The following is a 21,393-nucleotide window of genomic DNA, read 5'->3' as shown; positions in this document are numbered from 1 at the left end:
TTATTGCAGTTGAGGTGCCTCCATCTAGTGGCACTTTATTGTACTGAAGAGTATATCCTTGGCATTGGTTAAATCTCTAAAAAAAATTTTAAACAAAACTGTAGAAGTAACAAATCAAATTTTTAGAACATCTGGACCTTGGATATGTTGGTGTAGTTAGTTCTTTCAGCTACAAAGGCCTTTATGCCAGCTTCCCAGCATTGCTATGAACCATTGTGTGCATGTTTAGAAAGTCAAAGAAATAAAATGTACTTGTATTTAATTATTTCAACTCCGCTTGAAAATAAAGCTATGTTGCTAAAATATTTCAGCTTAATTTAAAAATATTTCCATCGTAGTTAGCTCTTCTCTAGGCTAAGAAAACCAGCACATAAAGTACAAATTTAAAAAAACCCTGCTGCTGGATGCTTTAAAATTGTAGACAGAGATTTTATGGCTGCTGCTTCTTAGAGTTGATGACAGCACACTACCTAGTGATTTATATCACGAGAGAAAAGAAACAGAGTTGTAGAACCATGATTTGATGTAGCAGTACCCTTGTGATTTTCAAGCAATCATATACAAGTATGTGAATTACACAATAAGAACAGAAAGAGCAGGAACTGAAACATTATTTAGTATGAAACTCAGCGTATGCATTGGCTACATATAAATCAGTCTAGAAAGCTTTAAAATGTTATCAGCCTTCTGTATGGCTGAGTTATAGATACCTCTGTGACTATACATCTGCACACTCTTACGTAAACAGGATTCAACTGAAAAAACAAATTGAGTCACCCTCTGCATCACTGATCAGCTGCGTCTGAAGCAAAGGAATAAGAGCATCATGTTCTACAGCCCTGTTACTTTGGTTCAAGTATGGCACACCCGCTAGTGACTGAATTGCCAACGCAAAACAAAATGAAAAGCTGATAAGAATCAGTGCTGACCTGGAAAAACAGAGAGTCTCTTCAGGTGACCAGATTTATTTTTGAAGCCAAGTAAACAAACCTTCTAAATATCCTCAAACTTCAGAGTTTTAAATGGTTCAGTTTCAGTAATTTTTAGCATCTTATATGTGTGATCATGTACTTACTGGTATAAAAGGTTCCAGAGAATGCAAAATGGCACATTTCAAATTAAATGTTGCTCATTTCCCTGCTGGTATGAGTTGTTGGCAGGGGCTTGCTCAGTGCTGAAATAAATCTAGTATTATGTCAACAGATTTAACACCTTCAACTCAAGCATACATAGGAGACTAGTTTTTCTGTCTTTCTCTTTTTCAAGGTTGAGTTTGGACTGATTACTTGAGTTGAATTAACATTAGTAGTTCTAGCATCTCTGAACCAGTCTACACATTAGCCTGTTGTTGGACCGGACCTCTTGCTGTGTGTTAAGGAAGTTCAGCACACTGAATATAAGGCTTTGATAAGTCAACAAGCTACAGACCCAGCTGCTCTCAGTCACAACAATTCAACAGGACTACATTCAAACTGTTTGCACCACAAAAACAGAACAAAGCACGAAAACAGGAGGTAATTTGGCCTATACTTGTATCGGTATCCAAGGAGAGCTCAGGGCCTATGACTTGATCCTTTAAGAACTTTGCTGATAACCTCCTTGCCATCTGCAACTTCCCTGCACTTTTTTTGTCTCACTTAAAAGTTCTTTTGCTCATCTCCTTTTTTCTATTCTTTCCTATCTAATGCCAACATCATATGCTTTACTGAAGTCACAGTAGCACAACCTAACTTTTGCATATATAAAGATTTCTGAATCTTGCCTACTATTCAGATTGGACTGACAAGTCCTTCCCACATTACGAACCATAAATCTGGACAAAATGTTCTGCTGTTTGTATATGAATTGGCATGGTAACACAGAACAGAAAGGTCCACCTGAATGATAGGGCCTAGTTCCCTGCCACTATGGAAAGCTCTGTTGTATAATTGTCTCATAAATTTATCAAGCCCCATGTTAAAAGCAGGTATATTTTTGCTCCCACTAATTCCACAGCAAAGCTGCTTCAAAATTTGATCATTGTAATGACTAGAAACATTCTTCTAATCGTCAGATATATTAATGAATAGTACATATCTGTTTGTACTTGTGTCAACATTGCCCTGCAAATTTAATGGTTTAAATCCTTCATGTTTACTTGCCTGATATATTTATAGACAGCACTCATATCTCCTCTGTTTTTGTTTTATTGAGGTAAACAAGCTTAGCCATCCTAAAAACTGTTTGTACAAAAGGCTCTCAAGCTCCCTGATGATGCACCTAACCTCCCTCTTTCCCTCTTTCAGTTCAACCTTAGCTCAGCTGTAGAACAATTAACCAGAAGTTTTCATAGTACCCCAAGTGAGATTTAATCAGGGCCCTAAAAAATGACATTAATACCTCCCCACTTCAAATTAAATACACCTCCTGAGATACTCTCTGTACTTACACAGATTCCGAAGTATTTATCTTTACCAAACTTCATCAGAATGCTCTTACTTTTTGTAGGAGATTTGATAAAATTGTATCGAATAAGATAACCCTAAAGCCAACACTTTAAGCCTGACATCTTCCTTTTCAACCTTATTTGTGGCTATCTCACTTTATGACATCTATCATCCTAACCCCCACATTCTCATTCCTTCCTGGGTGATACCAAATCAAAGGTTTATCAATAGGGTATTATTATAGAAAATCTGAGCTTTTCCAAAGCTTTGCATGAGACTGAGATGAGGCTTTGGGGTCTGTGGTTAGCTAGTATTGCAATTAAGTTACAGCGGTCAGGAAATAACACAAGACAAAATAGCAAGCAGCAAAAAGCTTTACCATCGGTCAAACTCTACTATCCATGCTGTTTTGCCATCCTTCAGAGGCCAGACCACACTCCTCTTTGACTCTGTTTCGTATGGGTTTCTCTCTCACACTCCTCAGAGCTATTTAACCACTTTGCTGTAGGATCATAGCTGCACATGGTCAAAGCAAGGCCACAGCTGCGTATTATCAACGTCAATCAACCCACTGTCTTCGTTCCCCTGCAAGCTAGGTCACTTCTTTTTCAACGATAAGCAATTACAGTCCAAGTTCAGCCCACCTAACTTCAAAGACTTGACAGAGAGAGACAGGGATCCACAGGGAGCCATTCATGATGTGGCTTGTCTTCTGGAGAGACCTCTTGCCACCGAGTACAGAAAGAGTCTCAGTCAACAAGCCCCTCAGCAAGGACCCCTCAGTTAAATGCCTCAAGTACAAGGCCAGACCCATGTTTGCTATTTTCCAGTCATAACATTCTTAATAGATCTGTTCAAAACACTCGCTGGTAGATTTTACACACCAGCTATTTCAGAACTGCAGATGTAGTCCCCACGATCTGAAAGAATGACATGGAGTTTTGCAGGGTTTGCTGCTCTAACAGTTTCTGCTCTGCCATTCACGTGATCCATCTTGCATCTCTCCACGTGGTGAAACTGCTTTGTCACTGAGGAAGGGGATACTTTGAATCCGAGGGATTGTAGACTCACTAGATAACAGTCACGTCTTCTCCTGTTCTCCCATCTGTATCACTGAAAAATCTCATGCTCTAAAAATTCTGTAACAGCATGATACAAGCATGTCCTGTTGGTAGAAATTAAAAGTATTTTTAGCTGAAACAGAATATGTAGTTGAATAGTAAAAATAACATGGAACAGTGGAAAAAACGGGTTAGTAATAGCAGAGTGAAAAGCTTTCGAACCTACTTTTTCTGTACATGTAGGTGGAAAGAAAAGGTTCATAAAGGGGACTAAGGCCTTCTAAAAATATTACTAAAAAATCCCATGGAATATGACACTTCAGACACACACACACAAAAACATTTCATACGGTGGTATCTTGTAAAATTGTATTCAATTGAAGTACGCTACTATTTTATTCATTCATGAAGACCATCAGAAATAATCGTTCTGAATGACAGCCACTCTTCTTCTGTACCTTCTTCTGAGCAGCCCAGTTGCAAAGTAAACAGTTTGCTTTTGTAAGTCAGAGAGAAGTGTGGGTCAACTGAAAAGCATGGGATTAGGAATTTGGATTTTTTATTCATTCTTCCCTGACTACTTATTGTTGGGGCTCTTGCTGTATTGAATGATTATACTGAACTCTGAAGCAAGTGGAAAAATACTGAAGAAATAAGACGAGGTTACGGCCAGAACAGTGGGATGAAGAAAAAGGAGCAAATTGCAGATGTTTGCTCAAAAGCAAGGCCAACGGGACGTGATAAGAGGAGCTGGGAAACCGCAGAAAGGAGCCTACGTGCCAGAGAAAGCAGAAACAGAAATCTTCCCAGTAAACAATTGTTAACCAATCATATTATTATACGCTTGTAAAATAGCCAACCACATTATTGCACGCTTATAGAATGCCTTATAAAAGTCTACCTGGTTTGTACAATAAACGGATCAGATCTTGAACTCTGTGAGTATTTGAATCTGACTCCCGCTCGCCCGAAATGCCCGCAGCATCTGGTGACCCCGACGATCCGATGAGGGTCGACAGGATCGGTTAAAAGTCAGGAAGATTCATTAAGGATCGTGTTACAAGCTGCGGAGCCGGCGAGGATCCTGCTGCCAGCGGAGAGAGAGCTGGGCGCCCGAAGAAAGGCGGAACGTGCACGGCTGACCGGTGAGTCAGGGAATTTAAGCAGGATGGGAATCACTGCATCAGTGGTGGAAAAAGCAATCGTAGACAATTTGATGAAACTGGCAGAAAAAACTGAAACGCCAGTCTCACGGCAGGCAGTAGTTGATCTGCTATGTTGGAGTCGCCGCCGTGGTTACCTTGCTTCTACGCAAGATGTATATAATAATGAAACATGGAAGAAAGTAGGAGAGGACTTATGGGAATCTGTGCAAGTTGGGACTAAGGGGGTAAAGACTTTGGCTCGCACGTATCGAGCGGTACGGGGTATGGTCGCGCAGTTACACGGTGAGGCGCAAGTCGCTGCAGCTGTTAAAGCTGCAGTGCGGTCTCCCGGCGATCCTGCTGCTCAGTCGGAGGAAGAGCCAGAGGGACAGCCTCCGTGTGAAAATCCCCCCGATTATACATCCAAAGCTTATCCAGTACTGACTACTGCTGAACGAATAGCGTGGGGATTAGATGATGAACTGCCACCCTGGTGTCCTGAAAAGGAACAAACGGCAAGCGGCAGACAGACATTAGTACCGGTAACTGGCTGTAAGTCTGCTGGGATGGGAACAACACAGCCCACAGCTCCTCTTAAGGAGGAAACGGAGACTGAGCCTGAACCGTTTAACAATCTGCCTCCTTTACCTCCCGAAAGTGGCAGTCTTTACAGTAGTGATGAGGAGGGAGCACCGACGCCTTATTCGGCATTACGGAAACAGCTGCGAGAGCAGGAAAAGAAGATGTCCGACCTATTACATCATATGGAGAGACTCGACAAGGACTCTAAAAAGAAAGATGTTAAAAAAGCGTATAAAAGTGCCCATAAGGCTATAATTGAGGGGTTAGAGGCTCTGGGGGATAAAATTGAATGGGATGCGTGCGCGGTACCTATAGACCCTAATTTTGATCCTCGAAGGCGATACAGGGGCCTGGTAGAGAATTGTAGCATAGAAGGGGATTTTTCGTTTACCCCATTAGCTGCCCCTGTAGTGTTGCGTCAGGGTCAACCGACATGGGAACCCCTGGATTGGAAATTGGTGCAGGGTATTCAAAAAGCTATAATGCAATATGGTCATAATAATAAGCTAGTGAGAAATCAGGTAACAGCCTTAATTAAGTATACTGAGTTGGTGCCAGCCGACTTAAGAGCAGTTATGGAGCTTATCCTATCTCCAACAACATTCATGCTTTGGTTAGCAAAGTGGCAGGAAAATCTAGAGTTGAAACTTATAGATAATATTCATTTGCCACAAGGGGATCCTTTACGAGTAGCGCCGTTAGATGCCTTAATGGGTACGGGTCCTTATCGTGATGGAGCTGCACAAGCAGCGTTACATACCAGAGTATTACAACAATCGAAACAAGCTGGGTTAGCAGCTTTCTTGGCGCTACCTCAATTGCATACGCCAACCTTACCATATACAAAAATTTTGCAAAAACCTAATGAATCCTTTTTTAGTTTTGTTGACAAGTTAAGAGAGGCCATTGATAATGCTCCTAACGTCACTCCAGATCTCAAAATTATTTTGACTAAAGAAATCGCTGTACAAAATGCAAATGCCACTTGTAAAGAACTTATAGCATCCTTACCCCCTGGGGCATCCATCACTCAGATGATAGAGGCATGCGCAAGGGCTCCTTTGGTTGAGGAAGAGGCCAAGGCAAAAATACATGCCAATGCTCTAGCAGTAGCTCTAAACAACAACAAAGTGCACAGCCGAGGGGATCGGGGATCTAGGCCAAAATGTTATCAATGTGGACAGGAAGGTCACTTTAAACGTGACTGCAAAAAGAATCTAGGAGAAAAGTCTTTGTTGAATGGAAATTGTTTGCGTTGTCAAAAATTTGGTCATAAAGCGGCCGATTGTCGCTCAAAATTTAAAAAAGATGGTACACCCCTTTCTGTTCCGGGAAACGGGAACAGCCGCGTTCTGAGGGACGCGGCCAAGAAATATCCCCAGAACCCAACAAAGTTCATGGCTGCCTTGGTGAGCTGTGTTCAGCCACCAGAGGAAGTGCAGGAGTCGATCTGGCCGTGGCAGAACCCATAAATATTACCGATGACAAAGTACATGTACTTCCTTCTACAGTTAGTGGCCCTTTGGGTTATGGTTTATCTGCACTCCTTATAGGACGCTCTTCTGCGTCAAAAAAGGGGATTTTTGTTCTTCCTGGTTGCATTGATGCCGATTATACCGGACCTATTGGAATTATGGTAAAAGTTTTTTCTCCACCTGTTCATATTCCAGCAGGAAGCACTATTGCACAGCTCATTCCATTCCAAGCTACTGTCCCTAAAAAAGGAGAAAAGGACAGGGGTCGAGGTGCATTTGGCTCAACGGGTATGCCTAATATTGCCTTTTGTCAACTTGTTGGTGCCGAACGGCCAAAATGTAATGTTAAGATATCTGGTCCACAAGGTGTAATTCTTCCTAATGTTTCGATGAAGATTGATACTGGCGCTGATGTTACTGTTCTTCCTTTCTCAGTTTGGCCTACCATGTGGGAATTAGATAGTGCGGGTTCAACCATTTCAGGCATTGGGGGAAGTCGTCTGACACAGGTCAGTAAAAACTTCATTCTTTTCACGGATCAAGAAGGACATCAAGCATGGGTAAAACCATATGTCCTACATACATCATTGTCCTTGTTAGGTAGGGATGTACTCTCCCAATGGGGAATGAGAATCTCTACAGATTTTTGATTGGGGCCATTGATAGCAGCTCTCGCCCAACTTTAAAATTAAAATGGAAATCAGAAACTCCTGTATGGGTTGATCAATGGCCCTTACCTCAAGAGAAGCTGCAACACATTCAAGAATTAGTCCAAGAACAATTGGATTTAGGTCATATCAGACCTTCTGTTAGCCCATGGAATACACCCATTTTTACAATTCAAAAGAAATCAGGGAAATGGAGATTATTACATGATTTAAGAGCAATAAATGAAAAAATGGTTGACATGGGTGCCCTTCAGCCTGGACTGCCTTCTCCCGCTATGTTACCACAAAATTGGGACCTATTAATTATTGATTTAAAAGATTGTTTTTTCACTATTCCCCTGCATGAAGATGATTGTGAAAAATTTGCATTCACAGTACCAGCTATAAACCGTGCCGCTCCAGCAAAAAGGTATGAGTGGGTTGTACTACCTCAGGGTATGAAAAACTCCCCAACAATATGTCAGTGGTTTGTGGATTTAGCTTTACAATCCTGGAGAGAAAATAATCCTAACCTCATTACCTATCATTATATGGATGATCTTTTAATAGCCAGCCCTTACACACTAGCCCATGAAAAACAACAGGAACTTATACAGTGTCTACATACTTTTGGATTGGTTATAGCAAAAGAAAAGGTATAAAAATTAGCGCCCTGGAATTATCTTGGCTTGCGCATCTCAGAAACAAGAATTCAGCCACAAAAAATTGTTAGTGTCCCAAATATAAAAAACGTTAACGATGTCCAGAAGCTAGTCGGAGACATTCAATGGTTAAGAACTTTTTGTGGTATTGCCAATACGGATTTGGCTCCTTTATTCGCGTTATTGAAGGGTAGCTCATCACCCGCTGATCCCAGATCTCTTTCACCTGAAGCTGAAAAAGCCCTAGAAAAAATTACACAGAAAATTCAAAATGCCGGAGTGGACAGGCGATTATTGAATTGTCCATTTACCCTACTCGTGTATAACCAAGACACAGAAATTGTGGCTATAATAGCACAATTGCCTGTCGATCGATCTATGATTTTGTTAGAATGGGTTTTCCACAGTAACACCTTAAAAACCACAGTTACTACTAGAGCGGATGCAGTAGGACAGTTATTGCTGAAGGCACGAGAACGTTTGCGTACTCTTGCAGGATGTGACCCTGAAAAAATTATTTTACCTGTGAAAAATTTGTCCTTGGCTAACTGGTGGATTCAGATTTCTGAGTGTTTTGCTGTGGCGACCCTAGGTATTCAATTAGATAATCATTATCCCAATCACCCCTTATTCAAAACTTCCTTAGTATTGGAGGAAAAATCTTTACAGCAACAAAATCCTATAAAAAATGCACTTACGGTTTTTACCGACGCTAGCAGCAAAACTCAAAAATGTGGTTATGCCTATAAGGATGACAGGAACAATTGGATTTCTCATATAGAACAAATGGAAGGTTCGGTTCAAATTTTGGAATTAAAAGCGGTATTAATGGTGTTTCAGGAATTTCGCAATGTCCCTCTTAATATTGTAAGCGATTCTAAATATGTTGTTGGAATAGTTTCACGTCTTTCGCGTTCCCTTTTAGGGTCTTTTATAAATAACAGACTTATGGCCCTGGTTATTCAGATGTGGAATGAAATAAATTTTAGACAAGTTCCTTGGTGGGTTACACATATTAGAAGTCATCTAGATTTACCTGGTGTTTTATCGGAAGGCAATGCTTATATAGACACTCAGGTGGCATCCCCAGTATTACAAAATTCCCCTTTAAAACAAGCAACAGAGTCACATGCCTTTTTTCACCAATCCGCTCGGTCTCTCCAAAAACAGTTTGGCCTGTCTCGTCAGGACGCTAGGACTGTCATAGCGGCCTGTCCTGATTGTGCCAGGCTAACACCTCTTCAACAGGAAGGTACAAATCCTAGGGGGTTACAACCTCGACAAATCTGGCAAACTGATGTCACAGAATTCACTCCATTTGGAGTACTTAAATACGTCCATGTCACAATTGATACCTGCTCGAAAGCTATTTGGGCGACTGCTCATAAGTCTACCAATGCTGTTGCCTGTATTCAGCATTGGACGTCAGCCATGGCTGTGTTGGGCCACCCAGATATGGTGAAAACAGATAATGCCCCTGCATATCTTAGTGCCCGAGTAAAGACCTTTTTGCTGCACTGGCAGGTGAAGCACGTTACCGGAATTCCATATAATGCTGGTGGTCAAGCAATTATTGAACGTGCCCATCAATCATTAAAACATTATCTGTCTGTTTTTCGAAAAGAGGGGGAGAAGAGTCCTCATGTAATAGTGGCAAAAGCATGCTATGTACTGAACTGGTTGAACCCCAGAACGGAATGTACTGAACAGCCGATTTTCTATCACTTTTCTAATAATTCCAACGATTTTTCGACTCGTGACATAGCTGTCCAGGTATTTGACCCTGTCTCAAATTGTTGGTCAGGGCCTCATAATTTATTAACGTGGGGTCGGGGTTATGCATGTATCTCCACAGGGGCAGTGACTAAGTGGATTCCGGCAAAATGGGTTCGCCCGTGGATTGAAAATCGACCCACTGAAAAGAAAGAGCAGGGTAATTACAACAAGATTGATTCCTAAATGGACAGGAGGGATCAGTGGGTACAGTGGACCCGGCATTGAGAACAGTTATTCCGACCACCACGACCAGATGAAGAAAAGCGGTTTGTAAATAAGTTAACATACATTATTCTGCCCATCTTATAGCAGTTGCCTCGAGAGATACAATGTCAATTACCCTCTGGTGAATTGTCTTTGTTACACTATAATCGTATCGTGCATGCGTTGCAGGATCTTTTCGGACAAGGACCGATAAAAACAGAGAACTCTTGTCCTATATGTGCTACTTCTTGTAATTCAAGAGTTACCCTGTATCGTGAATATTGTAAAAAAGTTGAAGTATATAGGCGAAAGGCTTTACACTCTTGGCTGTGTCCACCCTGTCGGTATAGAATCTTACGTTTTGGTTCCGGCGGTTTTTTCCCTTCTTACTGGGACACATGCCCCTACTTTTTCAGGTATAAACGAGGCCTTACAATTATTGTTGTTTGTTATTCTTTTGTTACTTTTAGTGCCTTGCCTTTTACAATGTTTTCAGAGCTGTGTGGAACGCAGTATTAATGCTGTATTTAAAAAGAAAGGGGGAGGTGTTGGGGCTCTTGCTGTATTGAATGATTATACTGAACTCTGAAGCAAGTGGAAAAATACTGAAGAAATAAGACGAGGTTACGGCCAGAACAGTGGGATGAAGAAAAAGGAGCAAATTGCAGATGTTTGCTCAAAAGCAAGGCCAACGGGACGTGATAAGAGGAGCTGGGAAACCGCAGAAAGGAGCCTACGTGCCAGAGAAAGCAGAAACAGAAATCTTCCCAGTAAACAATTGTTAACCAATCATAATATTATACGCTTGTAAAATAGCCAACCACATTATTGCACGCTTATAGAATGCCTTATAAAAGTCTACCTGGTTTGTACAATAAACGGATCAGATCTTGAACTCTGTGAGTATTTGAATCTGACTCCCGCTCGCCCGAAATGCCCGCAGCAACTTATAAAAATAATTATTTTCCTAATTTATGTCTAAAATTTTAGCACATTGAAGGTTCCTTTGCCCTAATTAACCAACGACTACATAGAACTATATATAGGTAGGTCTTTTAAATGTAGGTTTGCCCTAACTTTTACAGTGTACAAAATAAAGCAAAATTACAGCAAACATTAAGACCAAACAATAATATGCAGAAGAATCAAAACAGGTAACTATTATTTTGCAAATGTTTGCAAATCCAGTTTCCAAATCTTGTGTCCTAGGCCATGAAGCAACTATGACCAACCAACCAAACAAACCAAATTTACATTCTTAAAATGGCACTGGACAACACTCACATGTTGTGATACACCCTGGATACTGCTTACATGTTCCGTGGGGCCATTTAGCATGTATATGGCACACCACTGTTTTCTAAACTGTTTTAATTATCTAACAGATAAAATCCATTGTTGAACATATTTCTAGTATTAAATTACTCTAAATGGTAATGATTCTTCTCAAGTAGCTAAGTGCAACTGGCAATGTATGAGCTTGTGGAAAGGCTGTCAGGATCAGAAGTGTACTTATTTTTCATGAGGATTTGTGCTTTTAAAAATCCCCACTGAAAATACGCTCAAAATGTCTGGAAACTACTTACCTACAAAATAAAGAATTGTGAAAGAACTAACGTGAGGGCATTTCTTCCCCAGTTTTACCCTTCTGACCTTACTAACGTGATTTACAAAATAATTTCTCATCTGTGACCATTTACAAGACGCACAGCGCTGTAAGCCTTATCAAAGCCATGTACTTTCAACACGGTGTTCCTTAGCCTTACAATTAGCATCGTTTAGAAGTCAGGTCCCGATTTCTTGAGGGACTGCACGTTCGCAATGTGACCGGCAAGCCTTACGGGGCCCAACCGCCTGCGCAAAGCCAACAGGTCACTCGTGGGCACTCAGCTCCCCGGGAGAGCGCGCTGCTGGAGACCGCACATCGTGGATTCATGGAATCGTTTAGGCTGGCACAGGCCTGGCGGCTCCGCTAGCTGGGGCCCGGCTCCCCGCCGCTGCCCCCGGGCCACCCTCGCCCCGACGGGCCCTACAGCGCGGGGCGGCCGGGAATGGGCGGAGGGCGGGCGGGGCGGGAGCGGAGCCCGCAGGTGGGCGCGAGCCGGGCCCGGCCCTTGCCGCGCCCACGGCCCCGCCCGGCCCCGCCCCGCCCCGCCCCGCCCGGGCACGGCCCCGCCCTGCCCCGCCCCGCCCCGCCCGGGCACAGCCCACGGCCCCGCCCCGCCAGGGCACGGCCGCGGGCGGGAAGGGCCGCGCGTGCGCACCTGCGCGGGACAGGGCCCCGCCGAGCCTCTCACGGCGGCGGCCGCTGAGGGCGGAGCGGGGGCGGCTGTTCGCTGCACGCCGCGCTGCCGCAGCCCGTAGCCGGGCGGGCCCGGGCGCTCTCACCGCCCGCCTGCCCTTCTGCCCCGTGGTTTCCGCACAGATCCCTCGGGCCCGGGCCCGCCCGCGCCGCGCCTCAGGGCCCGTCCCTCCCGCCGCCGCTGCAGGCCGGGCCCGGGCGTGAGGCGGCGGCTGCCGCCATGGTGCGGTGTGGGGGGGCGGTGCTGCGGAAGGTCAGTGCGGGCGGCGCGGGGAGCGGGACGGGCCCCGCGTTATAGCAGGCCTGTGCGGGTAGGGCTCGGGCGGCGCAAGGGCTGGCGGGGACACGCGGTCCCGGTGCCGGCCTCCCCGGGGCGGGCTGGCGGGTGGCCCCGCGGTCACGTCCCTGGCCGCTGCCCGCTTCCCTTCCCTCGGGCGCACCCGCGGCCCCCGGCGGCTTGCGGGCACAGCGCTGCCCGCGCTCCCCCGGTGCCGCTCCGTGAAGCGGCCCCGCAGGAGGCGGCGGGCGCCGCGGCCGTGGCGTGCTGTGCCCGGGGGCGCCGGGCCCCAAGCGGCCGTGCCTCGCCCCCTCCCCGCCGGCCGCTCCGCCGGGCCTCAGGGGTCGCAGCCGGGGGGAACGTGCCAGGCGTTTGGCTCATTAGGAGAGGGTTGGGAGAGTTGCATGTCCGTTTTCTGAACTTTGGTTATTGCCATCAGAGTTCTCTCGGAGCAGTGATGCACACGTTTCTACAAAACGAAATGTAAACAAAATGTAATACTGATATGAAACCGTTGTTTTGTTAGTTTGGCAACTTCATAGACAACTTACGGGTCTATGTGAGAGGAGGAACTGGTGGAATGGGTTATCCTCGTCTAGGCGGGGAAGGAGGAAGAGGCGGTGATGTCTGGTTTGTCGCCCGAGAAAGAACTACCTTAAAAAGCATTAGGGACAGGTATCCCCAGAAGCGATTTATAGCAGGAGCAGGAGCCAACAGCAGGTAAGAGTCTGATGGAAGTTGTTGTGTATGTCTTTTCCAGAAAGCAAAGTGTCATCTTAAGTTACTAAACCTGGTTTAATTTCTCCCAGTGTTCAAGCACTAAAAGGTGAAAAAGGAAAAGATTGTGAAGTTCATGTGCCTGTGGGAATTTCGGTTCTTTGTGATGATGGCAAGCAGATTGGTAAGAACTTTTTGCTTTAATGTACCTAGTAAATACTGTCATATTTATTGATAGTATCTATCAGACATAATGCTGGGGTGTTCTAAGGTTATGCATCTTGCAAAATACGCCTGTGTTTTCCTTTGTTTGGACAAAGAGTTGACAAAAAGTACGCTGTAGAAGCTGTTGGCAAGGCAAGGACCCCTTCCAGAAATTAGTAGTAGTTGGTTTGTATCGCTGTATGCAGCAGGAAGAAAATTGCCCTTGCAAACAAGCGTTGAAAGGCTGGAATCCATACTGATCCTTCACAGAATCACTGATGATCTTACAAGTTATGTGTCCGCTCGGGCAAGTGTCTGCAGCTTTACTGAATTATGATATTGCTTAAAAGATAAAGATCCTTGCTGAGTGTCAACATTTAAGGTTATCTAAAATACTTACCTGTTTTTTACTCTTCTTTCAAAAAAAGTGGTACTTGATAGTAACCAGGAAGATCTCTTTCAATACAGTGCTCTTGGACTAGCTTCCAGTGTTTCCTTGGCAGTTTCTCAGAGTTTTTCTTCTCATACTGCTCAGAGTTCAAACTAAATTCACAAATTACTCTGATTTGCCTATTTAATAAAATTGGATGTACAGCAAGAACTGTTTGTGGTGTAGGCATGTCAATGCCTAAAGGTACTCATTAATTACATACTCATATGTTGCAGTTTTCTCTTTTTTTTAACTGTTCTAACATTCTAACCCAAAGGGAGATAATATAGCCTGCATCTTAATGAAAAAATACAGATCATCTGAAGAGTTTGCTGTAGCCACATCTCTATTGATGCAGATTTTTTCCTTGCATTCTTGAATTCAAGTATTGGAGGCTTCAGAACTGCCATCTTGACCATAGTATGCCTTCCTGTACTTAGCACTGTTCTTGAAATGGCTAACTGTATGACAGAGGGGAATACGGGGTGTGATTGCTTTCATTTGTTTCCAAGGAAGGAAAAATACCATGACCCTGAGTGTGCACCTTTTGCAAGGAAGCATACAGCAGATAAAGATTCAAGTGGAAAGTCGCCAGCGAACTACAGCAGGGGATTATTTTTTCACTAGTGAATTTGTTTTCAGGAGAGCTTAATGCAGCAGGAGAGAGACTCCTAGCAGCTCGTGGAGGTCTTGGAGGCTCTTTGGCCACAAACTTCCTGCCTTGCAAAGGTCAGAGGCGAACTGTTCGTCTTGATTTGAAGCTTATAGCAGATGTTGGCTTAGTTGGGTAAGTATTGTAGCTTGAGAACTGATACTAGAAAACAAAGTAGTAAATTTCAAATGGGATTTCAAAGAGATTTGAGAGTTTGGAGGATGAGCTTTACTGTACCATTTGCATTGCCACTTAAATTACTTACAGTTTGCAAAAATCAGATACAGTTTAAACCTATTAAAACTAATTTAAAAACTTTGAAAGCGTTGGTGATGCTTTTGTGGGTGAAGGCTTCATTAATCAGGGTAATATATAATTTTTAATACAATTTAATTTAGCAATTATCAAAATAGTATTAGTATTTATTAAGTAAGTAGGAGGTGCAAAACAGAGCTAAGAACACTATACATACTGCATCTTCAACTTTATGGTACTGGCACAAGCGGATCCTTTCAGTAGTAGTTTTATAGAGTTTCAAAGGCTACGTAACCTACTCTCCCAAATAAACAGCCTGGAACACTGAAAAGAAATAAATTACAAACTAGAACAGTAGTTCTTGCATTTCAATGTTGCTGCTTTATAACAATACAGAAAAATATATTTTTTAAGCTTTCAACAAACTACAGTTGTAAAGGTATAGGTCTACTCAGCATCTACTACCACCCTCCCCCTACTGCCGTGTGGTCCTTATTAATAAAAACCATAGGAAATGTAAAATGACAAGGAGTTTGATGTGGAAATAGTCTAAGTGGTATATACCATTGAAGAATGGAAACTTGAAGACAGCATAGTTTTATATCTACATTTTTCTTTTTTTGCTTATTAGAAATAATCCTGCTAATAGCAGATTTATCTGAAGTCATACAATTTTCAAGTGGTCTTTAGTAATTACAATAGAGATTTTTTTCTTGTTTTAGTGTGTGAAAACATAGCAGTTTTATGACACTAGTGCTTTAATCTTGCATTTTGGCTTGTATTTTAGCTGCCAGTTTCCCTTTAAAATTGATGAAAAGAACATCGATTGATTAGAAGAGCATGTTATTTTCTTTTGAGAGTATGAATCAGCCTCTGATGGTTCATGGTTGTACTTTGATCTCTTTGTGTTTGTTATTTTAACTTCAGTAGAGACACAAGTGGTTTGCTTGATCAGGTAAAAAACATATAGACCTGAGAAAAACCCATCAAGTTTGGGTACAGGCTGTGATGTGTAGTATAGATTGTAATTTAAACTTCAAAGAGCATATTGTATCTCAGTGGAAACAAAATACTCACTTGAGGAGATGACCAGAATAACCTTCCAGAATGTCTTTAAGGCACCTTTCAACATCAGAGCGCATTAGAACTACCCTTGATAGCAAAAGTGAATTTTTCTGGGTTTGTTGTTGTTTAAGAAAGCCCCATATACAACCCCTTTATAAAGCCCCTTAATCTAGTATTAGTCTTGGTTTTTATTAACTCATGTTCTTACTAGTTGTCCCAGTTAAAAGGTCATGATTCTGCATATAGTCAAGTGGAGGGTGTATGGTTCCCTGTGTGACACATGCCTTTGTATCTTGTGGCCAGCATTCAGTTGCCTATAGACAGTTTTCTTTGATCATAGTTGCACTGAAATGGTGTGCTGTATCTGTGAATTTGACTGGAACACAAGTCTTGTGTGGTCTTCCCTATGGAGCGGGATGCTATGAATAAGGGCTATAGTCTATCCTTTGATGTCAACATTAGCTTCATCGTGACCAAAGCTACTGTGTCTTTCACAGCTCAGATTAATCTTTAAAATAGGCATGTGATATAATTTCAGTTTCAAATTGGGTTTCCATTTCAATTTGTTGATGTATTCTGTGAAGAAGTTTTTATAAAAACTACCTTACGCCTTAAGGAACATTTTTGCTGTGGTATACAGGTGTAGCTATCCCTTGTAAAGGGAGAAGGTTTCAACACTCAGGTCTGTGCAGACCAGCTCCTAGGGCTTCACTTGCATTCTTCTTGGTTTACTTGGTAACAAAGCAGGTTAGTCCTGATTTCAGGATCCCTCATATAACTTTGTTGCCTTAAAAACACACAAATCGTGCAGGTATGTGTCTATATGCACAAAGCCTCTCACAGAGTTCGCATATGCTCTGCTGCATTTGCTAAACTGTAGCATAGACATCGTTGGAACTTAAGTTGTAGACTGTTTCATTAGCCATGATTTGTGTACCAAAAGACTGTAAATCGGTCTGGTAAGATGTGTTTTCGTGAGAGATCTTTAGAATGTAAAGATAATGTACAAAATTAGCAATAGCATGTGAATATTGAATTCAAGGAAACCTGGATGCTTATGCTGTATTGCTGTCCGAATTACATTGAAAGATTTCCCTTAAATGTATTGCGTATTTACATACCTCTCTGGCCTGCATCCTTGGGAGGCATCTTGGGAAGATTTAGAAAAATTGTTCAGAATTGATTAAGAAAAATCATAATGATCTGGGTCTTGTTGTTTTCTTACAAAAAAAGGTGAGTAAATGAGTCTACAAAAATTAGTTGATAGCATTGAATTTGACTAAGGTAATATAGTGTATTTGGTAATAAGATATACAGGAATCGCATATGTGTTTATTCAATGTATAAATCCTAACTTTCCTTCTAGGTTTCCAAATGCGGGAAAATCATCTGTGTTAAGCAAGATTTCTCATGCCAAACCTGAGATTGCAAATTATGCATGTAAGTTTATACTCTTATTTTTAGAGCAGTAATATTTCATGAGAGCAAGAAGTCTTTTCTCTGACTTGGTTTGCAGGTTTATAATAAAGAATAGGGTATAACTATGTTGTCTGCTAAATATGTCACACAGATTTTTAATTATAAGAAATACTGAAAAAAACCTTGGTGTTTCAGTGTCCAGTTCCTTTAACCACCTCAGTTTTTCATGTGTGCACACTCATAGTGCTTCAGCCTGTTGATACAGGGTCTCTATAACATTTATTTTAGTCTCGGCCTGTTTTACTGCATCTGAGACACTCTGTGGTGTGTAATACCTTCAGTCTACTGAATATGCACTACTAAGTAAGTTCCGTTGTATAAACATCTTGTGTGCTGTGGAAATAGCTACCACCTGTTCTTGCAACAGGGTAGGATTTTGGGTTTGAATCTGCCCACTGAAAAATGGATAGAACAATGTTGTTATTTTTCTATCAATAAATCAGGATTAGTTGCCTGATTATTCTTTAATTAAAAAGCAAGAGTACAAGTACTGATAATTCCTACTGACTTTCTTGTGCTACTCCTGGTTTTCTAAAGTCTTTTTATATTTTTTCCTCAGTTTGAAGTCCTGTCTCACTTTGCCTTTCGTTATTTTTCCCTACTTGGAAGCTATTTCATAATCTAGGTAGTGATCTTTGTCTGAGACTTCTCTAGCTCCTTTAGTCCCTTTTGGGGATGATGGGAACAGAATTGCAGACAGTGCCAAGTTTGGTGAACCACTGGTTTTTTGAGCTGTCTCATCTCTCATTTTGCTTTTCCATTATTCCTTTTCCAGTGATTCTTAGTATCCCATTTGCCTTATTTTCTTTTGCTACTGAACATTTGTTTCATTTAAATATGAGGTGAGAAAGTCCTGCAACATCTAAATGCTTTGTTAAATTAACGTATTTTAAAAATGTTAAAACCAGTTATTTTCCTCCCCTCCTTTTTCCCTTGTCATAGTTACAACTATACAGCCTGAACTAGGAAAGATCATGTATGCAGATTATAAGCAGGTTGGTATAAAAGTTTATTCTGGTTGTTCAATAAAGTTCTATATAATGATTAGTTATGTTGCTTAACATAATTTCAGAAAGAAAAATTAAACTTGTAGGTTTTTTTCATATGTGTATCTATAATGTATACATCCAAAATACAGTTACAGGGACTTAATGAAAGTTGTGAAGAAAGTACTGGTTTTGTGCAGTAGTGAAAACAGAGCTTTATAGACAGATACAGTAATATGATGTCGAGCTGATTCCAGGCCAACGTAATAAATGGCTTCTCATTTTTGCTTCTCTCATTGCTGTGTCTCTAATCCTGCTTTATAATCTTAGAGTTATGAGCTTATGTCTGGAATTGAGATTGCTGTGTTCTAGTATACTTTTGAAAAGGTTAGGACTTTAAAAAAATAATTGTTTCAGAGATTAACCTGTTTGTTCTTTTAAAAAAGAGGCAAATTTTCTGCAACTTGGCTATACAGAGCGCTCTGGAGTGAGTGAGTCACTTTCAGAATGGATTTTAAACAGTGGGAAATTTGTCCAATAGCTGCAGATATGCAGTAGTGAATGGCAGGGAATTTAGTGATACAACCCAGTTACTGTAACTTACTGTTCTGGCTTTCTGGGTTGGCTGCTCCAGCTTCCTTTTGTGGTTTGGTTTGGGTTTTGTGTTTTGGTTTTTTGTTTGGTTTGTTGGGTTTCTTTCTAAAAAACTAAAATAGTATGAAGTGACAGTGATTACCTGAACAGCCAGGAATAGTGCACTGCCTGAGAGCTGAGGTACCTGGGTCCAGTTCCTTTTTGTGGTGGTCTGTAGCTCTGGAGAACTGGTGGAGCTACTGCCCTACCTCCTTAATTTTTGTGGACACAATTCCAGCCAGCTTCTTCAGGTAAAATTGTCATAGTTGCGTGGTGCCTGGAATCCTTTCTACAGTATCCACTGGCAGGAAAACCAACAGTAAATGAGACTCCTACTAATAAATTTTGGACCCCACGTTCATGTAAGGTTACAGCAAACATTGATCTCTCAAAATTGAATCTTCTTTGATGTTCTTTTGTTTTGTTTTTGAAGTACATGATACATGCGGTACTGGATTCATCACTCCCAAGATAAAAGGTGACTCATAAAAGATTTTCAGATGAGTTAACCAGAAAAGCATACCTCTCAGATGTGAAAAGACAGAGAATTCTTCTTTTCACTTTCAGAAGCAATGATCTTAGGGGGATTCAGGAGCTCATGATCGATGTATCAGCTTCTAACCAGAAATGGAAATCTTCATTTAACAAACTTCTAACAAAACTGTGTATTAAAGGAAGTAAGTCTAGTTTGTCAGATTCCCTGTAGATATGCACACATCTAAGAGAAATGTTTTGTATATTCATTTTACCTGCTACTTTAGGGTAACTTATCCTAGAAAGCTGCTGCAAGTAACAGGATTGTTTATACCCTTTTGCAAAAGCTATCTACCAGTCATGAGTCAGGACCTCTTGCTCTTACTGGTACATCTTGCTCCAGCAGGAGAACTGCTTGCACTCCTGGCTTTTTTTTCTGCAGTCTATTTCATATCATAGCCAATGACCCTTGTTGACAAGTTTCTGCAGTGTTTTTTAGACTGCAGTGTTGGGTTCTAGATAAGAACTATATGGACAAAATGTCTCTTCTAAAATCAATGGAACCTGTGATTGTGATCACAGGGAACATCTGTGAGTAAGGGCAAGTACTTCAGCTCTCAGTATTGCAGCTGCTGGAAACAACAATGTAAGCAATTGGAGCAATAGTTGAGGTGACTGTCCTGTACTGCTCAGGAGAAAGGCTCATTATATCTTCTTTTTTTCCTACAGAATATTGGTGTTTTTTAGGAAATACGTAGCAATTTGCTTATCTTAGTACATTATAAAGAAGAAAATACATACAAGTTATCTGGTGCCACCTGTCCTTACTGCTTGGAAAACAAGAGACACAAAAGTAGAGGGTCTGAGTATGAGTCTGGGTTCGGGTCTTAGTACCAGATCACAGAAACTAGCAGAAGCATTTACATTTTCTACCAGAATATCTGAACCAAGTGCTGTTTTGAGAGAATGTGAGTTTCTTTACAAACTCCAGAAAAAATATTATTTGAAAGAGAGATAAAGTTGTGGAAGAAGGTGATGACAATGGTACTACAGCACCCAAATGCATCACACCAGGAAGTGGATGTTTCTGTTCTAGGTATCTAGTTACCCTCTTCCTGTTTCAGTTACTCTCTCCCTGTTTCTAGTTACAAGTCTGCAGTTCATCCAGCTGTACCTCATGTCCCTGTAGATGGAAAATTCTGAAGAAAGCCTTAAAATATTTAGGAAATGCGTAATGGTTAAGACTTAGTATGACACCTGAGGGGAGTGTAACTTGCTCATAGCATAAAGCCCCCTTCTGCAGTGGGTAGCACAATGGAAATGTTACCATGTGCTGGCTTTGAGTATTGTTTAATTGTATCCCTTTGCTGTCTAAATGGCTATTAGATAGATTTGAAGACCTTACTTTTGCTCTTCTTTGCTTCACTGTCTTAGCTTTCTGTGAGTTACTGAGCAGATTAACTGGGGGTTTCAGCATTCTGCTCTTTTTTCGGTTTGTCTTGGCACTTCTTTAGAACTGAGTACAGTACTTGCAGTCAGCAGAGAAAATGACAAGTTCCCCGTCCATTATGGCAGTCTTTGCTGAGCTCTGGTTGGATGCTGATGTACTAATCAAAATCTCATTTCAGTTGAAGAGCAGAACACACATTCTTGGAGCTTCTCACACTCAGGGGGACAATGTTAAGTAGGTTTGCATTTGGAATAATGATCCTCCGTAGCCACAAGGAACAGACGCTATTTTCAAGTGACAGTATGAACTCTATACAAACATGACAGTCTAATCTTCCTGCCTTTCAGAACCTGTTTTATTCTCGGGTTATAGATGAATTTTGCAAGATGTCTTCTGAGGTGTTACTGCCCTCTGTTTTCTACTTTCCAGACAGCTATAAATAAATAGATGGGGCAATGGAGGAGCGCAGTGTCTCTGTAACAGTAGCATTT

General features: G+C 41.7%; 1 protein-coding gene across 2 annotated transcripts in view; it reads left to right on the top strand.

The window, feature by feature from the left end:
• Positions 1 to 21,393, top strand: part of LOC130147969 (GTP-binding protein 10-like) — a 66,538-nt gene that overhangs the window by 41,279 nt on the left and 3,866 nt on the right. Inside the window, exons 1-6 of one of the 2 annotated variants that reach the window (XM_056335960.1) lie at positions 12,241 to 12,533; positions 13,084 to 13,277; positions 13,367 to 13,458; positions 14,551 to 14,695; positions 17,247 to 17,320; positions 18,302 to 18,354. In XM_056335960.1, the coding sequence (XP_056191935.1) occupies positions 12,501 to 12,533; positions 13,084 to 13,277; positions 13,367 to 13,458; positions 14,551 to 14,695; positions 17,247 to 17,320; positions 18,302 to 18,354 (591 nt within the window). In that variant the 5' untranslated portion in view covers positions 12,241 to 12,500. Of the gene's footprint in view, positions 1 to 12,240; positions 12,534 to 13,083; positions 13,278 to 13,366; positions 13,459 to 14,550; positions 14,696 to 17,246; positions 17,321 to 18,301; positions 18,355 to 21,393 lie in introns of those variants that run through there. The other variant, XM_056335961.1, reaches the window with a different exon arrangement.

This window comes from Falco biarmicus, chromosome 4, assembly GCF_023638135.1.
Source record: "Falco biarmicus isolate bFalBia1 chromosome 4, bFalBia1.pri, whole genome shotgun sequence".
Classification (NCBI taxonomy): domain Eukaryota; kingdom Metazoa; phylum Chordata; class Aves; order Falconiformes; family Falconidae; genus Falco; species Falco biarmicus.
This window is presented reverse-complemented; position numbering and strand designations above follow the sequence as displayed.